Source organism: Anolis carolinensis, chromosome 2, assembly GCF_035594765.1.
Source record: "Anolis carolinensis isolate JA03-04 chromosome 2, rAnoCar3.1.pri, whole genome shotgun sequence".
NCBI classification, from domain to species: domain Eukaryota; kingdom Metazoa; phylum Chordata; class Lepidosauria; order Squamata; family Dactyloidae; genus Anolis; species Anolis carolinensis.
In genome coordinates this window covers 24,155,325-24,169,788 of record NC_085842.1, presented here as the reverse complement: position 1 = coordinate 24,169,788, position 14,464 = coordinate 24,155,325, and the positions used below count along the sequence as shown (strand labels likewise).

General features: G+C 40.9%; 1 protein-coding gene across 3 annotated transcripts; it reads right to left on the bottom strand.

Annotated features, from left to right (window-relative positions):
- Window positions 1-908: 908 nt before the first annotated feature.
- On the bottom strand, window positions 909-13,711 carry LOC103278080 (zinc finger protein 3 homolog). Of its 3 annotated transcripts, none has more exons than XM_062973600.1 (9): window positions 13,530-13,710; window positions 8,269-8,393; window positions 7,523-7,629; window positions 6,826-6,918; window positions 6,577-6,684; window positions 6,201-6,293; window positions 5,135-5,227; window positions 4,384-4,485; window positions 909-3,391 (listed from the first exon to the last, which is right to left on the bottom strand). In XM_062973600.1, the coding sequence occupies exons 3-9, from the start codon at window positions 7,548-7,550 to the stop codon at window positions 2,031-2,033; spliced, it is 1,878 nt and encodes a 625-aa protein (XP_062829670.1). In that variant the 5' UTR covers window positions 7,551-7,629; window positions 8,269-8,393; window positions 13,530-13,710; the 3' UTR covers window positions 909-2,030. The 3 variants fall into 3 exon arrangements, with proteins under 3 accessions (XP_062829670.1, XP_062829671.1, XP_016847304.2); XM_062973601.1 differs by having other exon boundaries at window positions 909-3,388; window positions 13,530-13,705; XM_016991815.2 differs by lacking the exon at window positions 8,269-8,393 and having other exon boundaries at window positions 13,530-13,711.
- Window positions 13,712-14,464: the final 753 nt, after the last annotated feature.

The following is a 14,464-nucleotide window of genomic DNA, read 5'->3' as shown; positions in this document are numbered from 1 at the left end:
AATTTTATTTCATACCCACCTCTCCTCATGGCTCGAGGTGGGTTATAGCATAATTAAAACACATAAACATTGTAAAAATTCTATAATTACACATAAAATGTATTTTTATAAAATACATATTAAAATACACATAACAGAGGCCCTGAGCCCCCATCTTGCAAATGTTTATGTGCTGCAAGAGGCATCTAGTAGTAATCCTTTGAAACTCTAAGCCCCACACTTTCAAGTTTCATTAACGGCTGGTTTGTGGTTGCAGAGATATAGCAACTTCAAATCAGGTCCATCTTTTTGAAACACCCTGCACTTCACTGCAAGTCGACCACAGAGTTGCAACAAAGGAACTAAAGAGTCCTAAAGAGGTATTCTTTCAGGTTAAAAAATTGTAGTAATTTTTAATTCACCTTTTTTCACTTTTGTGGTAATGCAGTGCCCACACTCCTAGCATTTCTACATTTTTGTTCTTGTGTGGGTCATTCTGGTTTCTCCCAAAGTATGTGGGGCCTGCAAACCTCTTCCAAGACTCCCACCACTAACATAGTTCTTGCTGCGAATTTGAAGATGATTCACAGAATATACATATACAATATGATTTTTTTTAAAGAAAGCACAACCAAATATATATACACACTTCTTGGTGTATTGGTTTTTAGGCCTTTTCTTAGATTATTTGGGGTGCTGATTCAGAAATTTCCATTGGATAGATATCAACTCTAGTTTCTTATATATGGTTATTTTCAATATGATTACTGGTACATGGCATATGTTCTTTTATCTCTAAAACTAGAACTGATAGGGGAAAACTAGTGCAATTTTTGGAATCAGCAGGTGAAATATACCTGGAAACGAGACTAACATATGAGGCACCAAAATGTGTGTTGCCCAGTGAAATAATTTCTCCACACACTCCATGCATTCAAAGTATTTATTTCTGATGAGTTTTTAAAATATTATAAACCAAGAAAGTATCTCTCAAGCTTGAGTCCAGATGAGGTTTTTTTGACTTAAGAAGATATGCTGGTTGATTATCCATTCTAAGCTGCAACCAAAATATTTTTCACACTAATAATGTTACTCTTGATGTTCTTGCAGCTTAGAGCATATAGCAGGCTTATTTTTACTCTGGATAGAAAAGTATTGCAAGAAACTTTTCCCCAGGTTCCTTACTTTATAGCAAGTCCTCTCGCGGTATATTGTTTTGAGATAGTTTAGGAAAACATTTTCTCCAGTTAAGGCAGTTCATGTTCTTGGGATCACAAGCCCAGACCTCCAAACATGTTCTACATCATTGGTATGTCTATGGACTCTGGCGGCTCATAACACTGGACATATGGACAAAATATCTTCCATTATTGGTACATTCTATTATCTTTCCTTAATGGGGTGCATCTACACTGACTGCTGTTTGACAACCCTTGGACAGCCTCGGCTCCGTGCTATGAAATTCTGGGAGTTGTCATTTGACCAGGGCACTATCTACACTGATATATAAAATCCAGATTATCTGCTTTGAGCTGGATTATCTAGCAGTGTAGACTCATATAATCCAGTTCAAAGCAGATATTCTAGATTATGGATTATATGGCAACATAGTTCCAGCCTAGGTGTTAGCCATCTCTACCAAAGAGTGCTGGTGCCAAACTATAACTCCCAAGATCCCATAGCATTAAGCCATGGCAGTTAAAGGGGTGTCAAATTCCATTTATTCTATAATGTAGATGCAGCCATGAACTCTCTTGTGATGTGCAATCAAAATATTTCTAACATGCTTATAGCAAGTCCTCTCACACTATACAGTTTCAGACGGTTGAGAGAAACCTTTTTTCCTAGTTAAACCTCCAAAAGGATTACTGTTCTTTTGTTTCCAGTTGGATCACAAGCTCAGGTCTCTAAACAAATATCTTGTATTGCTATAGTTTCCTCCCCTGGTTGGACTCTTGGTGGATTGTAACATCGTACATGTGAACAAAATACCTCATATTCCTAGTGCCATTCTATTATTTTTGCTTTGTGGACTTTCTTGTAACTCATGATCAAAACATTTCCAACACACTTGTTAACGGTATGATTTCTCTCCCATCTGGGCTCGACGGTGCTTCATTTAAATTGTCTTCCATTTGGACGTTCTGGAGGTTCTCAAGGTCTGAGCCTGTCTGGAAGTCTGCAAGGTAATCGAAACACTGGAATTTAAATGACTTCTCTCCAGTGTGCACTCGTTGGTGCCTCATAAGGTGTGCGTTTTGAACAAAACACTTCCCACATTGCTGGCATTTATAAGGCTTCTCTCCAGTGTGGATTCTTCGATGATTTACGAGATGTATGTTCTGGCCAAAGCATTTCCCACACTCCTGGCACTTGTAGGCTTTTTCCCCTCTGTGAGCTCTCTGATGCTTCACAAGTGGTGAACTCTGAGCAAAACACTTCCCACACTCCTGGCACCTGTATGGTTTCTCTCCAGTGTGGACTCTCTGATGCTTCACAAGCTCTGTCTTCTGACAAAAACATTTCCCGCACTCCTGACATAGGTAGGGTTTCTCCCCTGTGTGGATTTTCTGATGCCTTATGAGCTGTGAATTACGAGCAAAGGATTTCCCGCATTCCTCGCACTTGTAGGGCTTCTCACCTGTGTGGACTCGCTGGTGGCCCACCAGGTGTGCATTTTGAGCAAAGCATTTCCCACACTCTTGGCAACTGTACGCTTTCTCTCCTGTGTGAACCGTCTGGTGCTTGGCGAGCTGTGAGTTGCGAGCAAAACATTTCCCACATTCCTGGCACTGGTATGATTTCTCTCCCGTGTGGACAGTCTGATGCATCGCAAGGTGCGAATGGCAAGTGAAACACTTGCCACACTCCTGGCACTGGTATGGTTTTTCCCCTGTGTGGATGCGCTGATGCATCACAAGGTGCGAACTACAAGAAAAACATTTCTCGCACTCCCGACATTTGTACGGTCTCTCGCCAGTGTGGATTCTTTGGTGGCTGACCAGAGTTGAGCCGTTAGCAAAACATTTCCCACACTCCATGCATTTGTAGGGTTTCTCTCCCGTGTGGACTCGTTCATGGATCAGAAGATGTGAATTGTAAGCAAAACATTTCCCACAATCCTGGCATTTGAATGGTTTCTCTCCCAGGTGAATTTGCTCAGGAGTCACATGGTCTGAACTGCCAGAAAGTGCTTGATATCTTCGGTATTTTTTCCCAGTGTGGATACTCTCTTGAAGCAGAAATGCCCCCTCTTGTGCAAAATCTTTCCCACACATGATGCACTTGGTGTCCTTCACTCTGGTATGGCTTTCCTTTCCAATGAGGATTTGCTGGTGGTTTCCAAGATCCAACGTTTGTGAAAAAGACATCCAACACTGGGCACATGTATTCGTTTTCCTCCAGTTATCTGCTGAGGAAAAGAACAAAAATAAATCCCAAATGTGTGAGAGAAGGCATCCCAGGGAACAGCTGGGAATAAGCAAAATATTAAGTTTATTTTAAGCAAAATGTTTTGTATGTGTTTAAGACATTGAATAATTGCCATATGTAAGCCGCCTTGAGTCCCCTTCGGGGTAGAAAAAGGCAAAGTGTAAATAGGGTAAACAAAAATAAATAAATATATAAATAGAAAAGGAACATAATAAACTAGGAAAGTTCTGAAATACAGTAAATCCTGGGTGTTGCTATTCCTTCCCTTGATTTGGACATCATACTTCTGTGGATGCAGTCTATAATTGCACAGCCATTTTCTGCTATCTCTGTAGGATGAGACATTGTAATTGGTCATCTCCTCAAATTACTATGTTAAATGCTCATGCAGTATGATTTTTCGGTGCAGTAATATAAGCTACTCACAGGTAAATTAATTAATTTGTTTTTCAAAAAAGATAATACTTAGACAATCCCTTTGAGTACTCCAAGCATGCATGCCTATTTTCCAGGGTCAAGATCATCTTAGCAATTATTTATCATCATCATCATTTTTATCATTTACACTCATGTATAAAACAAGAAATTTTAGTCAGTCATGCCAAATAAATTGTATCAATGGTCATACTGTTGAGTATCTCTTGCCTGAAACAGTGTTTGATTTCAGGGCATTTTTTTTAGATTTTGGAACATTCATATTTGTACACATGTCTTGGAGATAGGACCAAAATCTAATCATGAAATTCAGTTAGGTTTCATACACACCTTATACACATTACATGAAAGTAATTGCATACACTATTTTTTATTGATTTTGTGTATGTATTTGTGTACACCGAACCATCAGAAAGCAAAGTTGTTACTATCTCAGCCACCTATTTTGGATAATTTGGAGTTTTAGAGTATTTTGGAATTCTAGATAGACACTCAACTTGTAGTCCAAGGCCCCCAATGTATGAACCACTTCCTCACCTGACTGATCTGCAGCAGTGGTAGGACTTTCCTCAGATCCCTGGTGATTTACAACACACAACTTCTCTTCTTCCTCTTGCTTTACTGTAACATCAGGAAATCCTGAATTGAAAAAAAAAAACAGCCACTCACCATCACTGGATTCAGGTAATGGACAAAACAAAACAAAACCTTGGCTTGAAATGCCTGAAAAAGTATAATGGCTGGGAGAATCAATACTGAGGCTTGCAAGTTGAACAAATCAATTGACTTAATAATAACTTGTCATCACCTTTATCTGTATCACTCAACGTGATGTACAAATTCAAACAAGCAAACTATAGTCATATCTCAGTTAACAATAAAGGTCCTTTTTCCAAAATCTTGCTACACTTGCCCAGACCCAACTTTCCCCTTCTCATCCTCTGCTTAACTGAAAGTCTTTTAGCAGCATAAGCATTGAAATGATGGTGGAGGAGAGCTAGAGAAATACTTTTAGTGTCGATTTGCAATGCAGTAAACAATGCAAAATGTGGGCTAGACAATGCTACTGTCAGGTGGATTGAGAATTGGTTGGCTGGCCAAACTCAAAAAGATGCTGGCCAATGGTTCCTCTTCATCATAGAGAACAGTGACCAGTGGGATGCCACAAAGTTTTGTCCTAGGCCCAGTGCTATTCCAAATCTTTATCTATTACTTGCTTAGATAGAGTCCTGTAAATGGTCTTTTGGAGTTGAATGCATGGACGTCCAATCATATGTGGCACTCTCACCTGACTGATCAGCAGCAACACTTGGGTTTTCTTCCAATCTGTGGCTGCGGAGCGCCTCTCCTTCCTCTTCCTTTATTACAAGGTCAGGAAATCCTAAAATGCACAAACAAAGCACGAAGAGATCGGCAGTGTTGGAAGGAAGGTTTCAATCTCTAATTTGAGCCTATAATCTTGGACCATTTTGACCAAAAATGTCCTCAATTTAATTTGTGAGCGAAATAAATTTTCATACCATTTCTAAAATCTACAGTTGTCAAATGTTCTCTTACAAAAGAAATTTGCTTTTAGAGAAAAGAGTAGGGACAGAAAGGGAATGTGCCTCTTCAGTTGGTGCCTTCTGTGATACTGATGTGCATTACTTAATACAATAACTTCTCTCCACGCCTTTAGATTGATTTTTCCCCTTGCATGGAAAGAGTATTCCTGACATGGTGGATATTTGTTTAAAAAATCCATAACTTGTTTCTTAGAGAAATTAAAGAAAAACATGGTTAAGCAGGGGATTTATAGCATCTCCAAAGGTACAGTTCCAGGCTTCCACACAGATGATCATATCCCATATTATTAAATGGCAGTGATGTGGATAGGCACTCTTTCAGCATATCCATAGTCCCATTGCCACCCTTTGATAATATGGGACATGCTAACTGGCTGTTAGGAATTGTGGGATGTGAAGTCCAAAACACCTGGAGGGCTGAAGTTTGCCCAGGCTTGTTGTAGACAGTGATCAAAGAGTCACACTGAAGGATCTAGACATGGCTAGTGAGGACACTATAATTAAATTTGCATAAGTCAAACCCACAAATGTGGAGGGCCAACGGAATATAAATGTACAGCACCATGTTTCCTCTTTAGCTGCCGTCTAATATCACGTGGAACCCTGGGATTTGAAGTTTCGGGAGGGATATTTAGAATTCTCAGCCAGAAATCTCTAGAGCTTCCCCAAATTACAAACTCCAGGATTGCACAGGACTCAACCATGGCAGGAAAATAGGGCCATAGTATTATAACTCTGTGATCTGAGAGTCCCGCAGGTAAGGGACCTCAAATAGCACATTAACTTCACCTGAGCTCATATCTGTAAAGGTCTTGGATTCCTGCTTGAACAGGCCACATGGATCCTCTTCTTGTTCCAGCTTAACCACCACTTCAGAAAAACCTGAACAGATAAAAGGGTAAGAAATGGGGTTTAGATTAGGGACAGTTTGGTCTTCCAGTCTAGATAAGAGTGGAATTTTCCTGGCTTTTATAGAGGAGCAGGAGTGCAAGACTTTGGGGTCCCAAGATGTTATGGACTGTAACTCCTATTACCATCACCACTTGCTCTGGCATCTGATGAGGTCTGGAGTCCAACCTCACCTAAAACATCACACATTTTCCTGTCCTACCCTTGGGCTGAGTGTAAATATGTTATTCTTAGATATCAGATTTGTTTACCTCACCTGGATTGGACTGTGATGGAATCTCTACTTTCTCGAAGGCAAGCTGATCTGAAAAGCAAGATTTTTGCTCAGGCCAGGAGATCAAATCAGGCTGGACAAGTGGAAACCCTGCTCAGAGAAAAAGAGACAGAGAAGATGAACTTTAGTGGGTGGAAGGATCAGTGGTATTGAGCTAACGAATAAGAAATGCACATTTATGGTTTAAAACTCCAATTAAATGGAAGAGTTCTTAATTGTTCTGTAGCTCACCTGAACTAGTCTCTTGGAAGGTCTCCAAATCTCCCCGAGGGAGGCAACGTGATGCCTCTTCTTGTTCCATCTTGATTCTCATTATTGCAAACCCTGATCAGAAGAAAGTGGTGAGAAAATGAGGTTCTGAAGGACAAATCTAACTCCTGTCCCAGAAAGAAAAAGGATAACTGCATTCAGTGTGAATCTGTAGACTGGTGGGTCTCCAATAATAGTCTTCCAGGTGTTTTGAATTTCAGTTCCCAGAAGCCTCAACTGTGTTGGTAAAATAATCAGAGATTCTGGGATACAAAACACATAGAAGACCAGAGTTTGGGCAACACTACTGTAAACCTAGGACCTCATCACACCAAAGCATCTATCAAGTTTGTCCTGTGCCTGCCTCTTGCAGAATTCTGGGATTTGCAGTTTAGGCAGAGGCCTTCAAACTGCTCAGCCAGAGATGTCCTGGGCCTCACTAAATTGCAAACCCTAGAATTCTGCTGAAAGCAGCCACAGGATTTAAAGTGAGATAGATGCTCTTGTATGATAAGGTCTCAAGAGTGGAGAATATTCACCACCACCACAATATTGTTGAACTGCAGGTACCATCATATCTTGCTACTGGGGGATAAAGTCCAGCAACATTAGGATAACTACACTCATCTTACCTACAAGCAATATGGAATATTTACACCATCCAGATTTGTTGTCTCACCTTTTTTGGGCTCTGAAGCAAAGTCCATTTTCCCAAAATGGGCTGGTCTGAAAATCAGGGGTCCTGCTCAAACCAGGAGATTAAATCAGGCTTCAAAAGCTGGATATCTGCTCAATAATACATACAGAGAGGAGAAAGAGTTTGAATAGGACAAAGGATCTGATATATGCTGCTATTTGCTATCCAGATTCATAGAGTTGAAAGAAACCCCAAGGATCATCAATAGGAATATAGTGTCTAGATCAAGGGAAGTCATAGTCCCAATCTATTCTGCTTTGGATCTCATCTGGAATGACAGGTGGCACCACAATTCAAGGATATTGACAAGCTGGAAGGTGTCTGGAAGAGGCAACCAAAACAATAAAAGGTCTGGAAGCCAAAGAATGGCTAAGGTGTAAGACAATGGTTCTCAACTTGTGTGTCCCCAGATGTTTTGCCCTTCAACTTCTAGCAATCCTAACAGCTGGTAAACTGACTAGGATTTCTGGGAGTTGTAGGTCAAAACACCTGAGGACCCACAGGTTGAGAACCACATATTAGGGAAATCTTGATGAAAAGAGCTATTCAGCTGTGAAAAACACTGCCTAAGAGGGTGGCATAGTCTCCTTCTCTGGAGGCTGGGTGGCCATTTATTGAGAGTACATGGAATGTGTATTATTGCACAGCAGAGCAGAATTGGACTCAATGGTCCTTGTGGTCTCTTCCAACTCTATGGTTCTATTAAAAAAGATGAAAGGGATCCTTACCTAAGATGCCACATCATCATAATTCTTTTGTATAACTTCCTGGTATAAAGCTCTCCGATTCCAATCCAACAGAGCCCACTGCTCTTCGTGAAGAACACAGCAACATCCTCAAAGGTTACTGCATCCTGGCAGGAAATGAGAGAGAAAAAACCCTAAAATATGTCTCACTTTTCCTCCCATATATTACTTCACTTCACTTCACTTTATTTCTTAATTAGTCGCTCTCCAACAGAGTGCTCCGAGCGACTTACAATTTAAAATATCATTCCACAATATAAAAGCATTCAACATAAAAACATTCAACAGTGACTATTTGGCAAATTAGATCTGAATTACTTAAATGCACAACCAAACAGCCAAGTCTTGAGCGCTTTTACAAAAGGTCACAACTCCGACATCGCTCTAACATATGGAGACAATGAGTTCCACAGAATTGGAGCATGGGTTGAAAAGGCTCTACGCCTTGTAGCTTCCAGGCGTACCTCCCTAGGGTCCGGACGTATAGGAGATTTTTCTGGGAGGATCGAGGTGACCACTGATGAAAAAAAGGAATGAGGCGGTCCCTAAGATATAATGGTCCTTGGCAATTTCGAGCTTTAAATGTCAGGATCAGTATCTTGTAAGAGATCCGATGTTCTATTGGTAGCCAATGCAGTTGTTTCAGAATCAATGTAATATGGGATCTTATAGATGATCCCGCTAGCAGCCTGGCCGCCGCATTTTGGACCATATTAGTAAAATAAACTTCATGGCAATCATAGAATAATAGAGTTGGAAGAGATCACATAGGCCATCGAGTCCAACCCACTGCCATGCAGGAAAAGCACAATCAAAGTATCCCTGACAGATGGCCATCTAGCTTCTGTTTAAAAGTTCAAGAGCATGTCAAAATTGTTCAGTGTGACTGGAGACAATGGCCAAAGTCGAGAAGTGATCAGAAAGTGTCAAAGTGGTAGCCCTAGCTCAATGATAGCACATATGCTATACAGGAAGCCTCAGTTCAGTGTCTGACACCTCTAACTGGAAGCATCTGGAAGTGGTCAGAAAGACTTTGACACTGGTCCAGTGGCAAGGGGGAGAATATGGGGCTGAACCAATGCTTTGATATGGAATAACACAGCTGTCTACATACCAAGGTTCTCCTGACCCACAAGTTCTGCTCTCAATCCCTAGACACAATATGCACATGAGAAGATATGACTCTTCAGACAAGACAATAATGCTTGGGAAGATAGAAGGCAGTAGGAAAGAAGGAAGACCATATTCCAGCCTGATAAGTCTGATAAATCAAAGAATCTACAGCTGCATGACTTAAACCACTAGAGCGTCTTTTAAGAGAGGAAAGCGAGATATAAATAGGGGAGGAAAAAAAGGAAGCTGTTTATTTATTTATTTATACCCCACTTTTTCTCTCCAAAGAGATTCAAAGAGGCTTACATTAAAAGCATTTCCACACAAATTAAAATCCACAAAAATACAAACATTAAAACAGAGTTAAATATCAATGGTATTAAAAAAGTAACAGTTAAAATCCATAAAACCCAGAAAGGGAAGAAGTGAAGGAAGAGAAGAAAGAAGGGTGGATGATAGGATTGCCAGATACTGTATTGAAGTTGATTTAGTGGAAATTAGCAAGTAGAGCAAGCAGCAGACACTCTTTACTTTGCCAGTAGCAATGTCATTTTAGTCATAGAAAGTATGTAGATTTCTGAGAAGACAATTTGGAATACATTGCTTCACTCAATATGGAAAACAACTTTTCTTCTGGGCAATTACATAAAAACAGTAGCCCTCCCACATTCAGTGGGGTTAGACCAGTGGTTCCCAACCTTTGGGCCTACAGGTGTTGTGGACTTCAGCTCCCACAGTTCACAACAGCTAGTAAGCTGGCTAGGATTTCTGGAAGTTGAATTCCAAAACACCTGGAGGCCAAAAGGTTGGGAACCACTGGGTTAGAGGTACAAGATCTCCTCAGAAGCGGAAAAAAGATAAATAAAAGGATATTTTTTATCATAAAAAATATATTTTAATGAATCTCTAGGTCCTCCAGTACAACTATGGTCAATTGTCCTTAGACGTTGAATACAGACTTGTGCTGGACAATCTTGGACCACTCTAAAAACCATTATGTCAGACTACACAGAGAAGCCATTGAAATCCACAAGCATGTGGATAATTTCAACAGAAAGGAGGAAACCATGAAAATGAACAAAATCTGGATACCAGTATTTAAAAAAACTCTAAAATCAGGACAGTAAATAAAGAACAACACTCAGAAGACAGGGGAATTCCAGACAGGAAACAATCAGGGCCAGCTAACACCTCCCAACAAATTATTCCCCCAGGCAGGAAGCTGCAAGGCTTTTCAATGCTAATCAAGGTGCATTAATTGTAACATTCACACTTGCCTCAAACAGACAAGAGTTCTTTCTCCCACCCTGGACTTTCCACAGATATATAAACCCCAATGGCCTAGTTTCCAACAAACCTCACAACTGCTGAAGATGCCTGCCATAGATGTAGGTGAAACGTCAGGAGAGAATGCTTCTGGAACATGGCCATACAGCCCAGAAAACTCACAGCAACCCAGTGATTCTGGCCATGAAAGCCTTCGACAACACATAAAACCTTGAGACTCCTAAAGTAAAAATATAGCAATTTCTTTATGCTGCTAGCCCCATAATGTGGCTAGCTTTGGGTTCTAAACAGCTTTGCTTCATTTGTTCTGTCATGGAATCATAGAATAATAGAGTTGGAAGAGACCATGTAAGCCATCTAGTCCAACTCCCGCCATGCAGGAAATGCACAACCAAAGCACCCCCGACAGATGGCCATCCAACCTGTTTAATAGCCTCCAGAGAAGGAGCCTCCATCACACTCCGAGGAAGAGAGTTCCACTGTTGAACAGCTTTTTTGATCAGAAAGTTTCTTCTAATGTTCAGGTGAATCTCCTTTTCTGTCATTTGAACCCATTGCTCTGAGTCCTAATCTCCAAGCCTGCTGCCTCTTCCTTATGGCATCCTTTCAAATATTTTTCAAATATCTTTTCCCTCTCAAGCCACAACTCCTTGGACCAGCCCTCCTTTCATCCGTATTCTGAAGAACATCAAAGGCAGCTCATTTTGCAAGAAAAACTGCATGCCTGTGTCACCTTCAACAGCAGGATGAACGAAAGCAGCAATGGCGAAACCTCCGTCAGAGCAAATAACACATCTGTGGTTTGAAATACGCAAAGCAGAAGGCAAGATTTAGGATTACGAGCAAAATGATATGTTGCTTCCCTTCTCTTGGATGACAGAATCTGTTCCAACCTCAAGTGACAAGAGTGACACTTGGACCAAGAGTGACAGTCAGAGGAAGCACAAGGCAACTGGAAGTATTGAGTTGCATTAGTTCCATTCCACAGTTGCTGCCATTCTAGAACTGCTCAGCTGTTGGAAGCAAGGAACTTAAACTATGTCATGGGTACACCATCACTACTATTTTTCAGGTGAATTCAGTATTCACCATACTGAATATTACACTACAGTTGAACCCAGCATCTGTTGCACTCCACCTTGAGCTGCAAGGGGGCGGGGGAATAAAACAACAACAACAAAAGTAATACTAGTAGAAATAGTATCAGCAGGTGATACCTTCTCGACCAATCAAGAGTTAACTGAAACTATAAAACTATGAAAATTAGCTTATTCATTTGTTAGGTCCTCTAATGCAACCCTGTGATCACTTTTGATGGAAACATACCATAGCATTGGCTGGAGAAGTGAACAAATGTCTAGCGAAACAATTTTTGCTCTAGGCCACTGGTTCTTAATCAGGGATCCCCAGATGTTTTTGGCCTACAACTCCCAGTTTACCGGCTGTTAGGATTTCTGGAAGTTGAAGGCTAAAATACCTGGGGGACCCCAGGTTGTGAACCACTGCTCTAGGTGCAGGTAAGTGAAACTGTGAATATGAGTTCTGTGGCTATGGTGGTCCAGTCTTGAAAGTCAAATCAGGGCCCTTACACACAGCCATATAACCCAGAATACCAAGGCAGAAAATCCCACAATATCTGCTTTGAACTGGGTTATCTGAGTCCACACTGCCATATACTCCAGTTCAAAGCAGAAAACATGGGATTTTATTCAGCTGTGTGGAAGGGGCCTCAGACTTACAGCAACCTTATTATATAGGGGTTTTTTTCTAGTAAGATTTTCAATTGTTGTCTTCTGAGGTTGAGTGGGCATGACTTGCCCAAAGTTACACCATTCAAACCATATCATCGTATTTATCCATCACACACAGTTCTTACCATAAGGAGGTTCTTCCTAATATTTAAGTGGAGTCCCTTTTTTTAAATTTGAATCAATCGTGTCCTAGGGCACTTCCACACAGTCAGAATATCAAGGCAGAAAAGCCACAATATTTGCTTTTTACTGGGTTATCTGAGTCCACACTGCCATATAATCCAATTCGATGTGGATTTTATACAGCTGTGTAGAATAATAATAATAAAAATAATAATAATCTTGTACCCCGCCTCTATCTCCCCGCAGGGACTCAGGGCGGCTTACAAATGCAAAAGAGTATACATACAAAAACATCAAATACCGAAAACGCACAAATGAAAAATTAAGGGGCCCAAATCTTTGCAACAGCAGAAAACAAGCATGCCTCCTCCTCAATATGACATCCTTCAAAATATTTAAACATGGCTCTCATGCTCCCCTTTGCCTTCTCTTCTGCAAGCTAAGCATCCTCCTCTCTTCAAATATTATTAAATCTTCCTATGATAAGAATGGTATTGAATTTTGAATTGACTTAAAAGTACATCACACCAATATAGGCCTATACAATACAATATAGGCCTATACAATAGGCCTATATGAAATCAGGCTCGTTGAGCTTTGTTAAAGCCATACATCCTGCTAACTTGACAGTCTGTCACTGGGTGCATCTACACTGTAGAATTAATGCAGTTTGATTCCACTTGACCTGCCAAGGCTCACTGCTATGGGGTCATGGAATTTGTAGTTAGGAGGCTAAAAGACCTGTAAAACTATAACTCCCACGACTCCTGGCATTGAGCCATAGCAGTTCAAGCGATGTCAAACTGCATTAATTCTACAGTGTGGATGCACTCCTGTTGTAATATATGTGGAGTATGTCAAGATCTCTGCTTCTGCTGACGGACTGGCATGAATCCTTTTCATCTAATTCGATCTCGCGCCAGCAATCCCCCATTGGTTTTGCTTTTTATTTTATTATTTTATTTTTACCTGTTTCAAGTTTTCCAGCAGCCACCGCCTTGCTTTTTTCTTTAGCACATCGGTTTCGGATTCGTGTTTCAGGAGGACTTCTTTCGGCAATGCACCGCAGTACGCCTTCGAGGGTAACACCCACGTTACGTAATGAAGCCATGCCAGCAAGAGGGCAACGAAGCCTATGCTGCAACCTGGCTATTGAATGCTAGTCCATCCATCAAACCCTCAATGCGCATGCTCCTTAAAGAAACACACACACACATTGCAGCTAGACAGAGAAGAAGAAAAAGAAGGAATGGAGACAACAACTTGGGAAAAGGAGTTTTATTATGAGACAATTTGTTGTATAATAATGACTAAATCCCCAGATGATGGGAAAGCACATTCGCAGCCTTCACAGGAAACCTTAATCTGATCAACATTCCTTTATGATTCAGAAGAAGCCAAAATTAGGCTGAGGCTCCAAAACCTCAGGGTTGACTTCCCTCTAAGCCTCAAGATGAGATTAAACTAAATTAAAACGAATTTCCCTTAACCCTGCCCACTTAAGAAACAGAAACACCCATATATATGGGTTGATGTGAGTTTTCTGGGCTCCATGGTGGCCATGTTCCAGAAGCATTCTCTCCTGACGTTTTGCCCACATCTATGGCGGGCATCCTCAGAGGTTATGTAGTCTGCTGAAAACTAGGCAAGTGAGGCTTATCTATCTGTGGAAAGTCCAGGGTGGGAGAAAGAACTCTTGTCTGTTTGAGGCAAGTCTGAATGTTTCAATTGGCCACCTTGATTAGCATTGAATAGCCTTGCAGCTTCAAGGACTGGCTGCTTCCTGCCTGGGGGATTCCTTTCTTGGGAAGTATTTGCTGGCCCTGATTGTTTCCTGTCTGGAATTCCCCTGTTTGAGTGTTGCTCTTTATTTATTGTCCTGATTCTAGAGGAGTTGTTACATC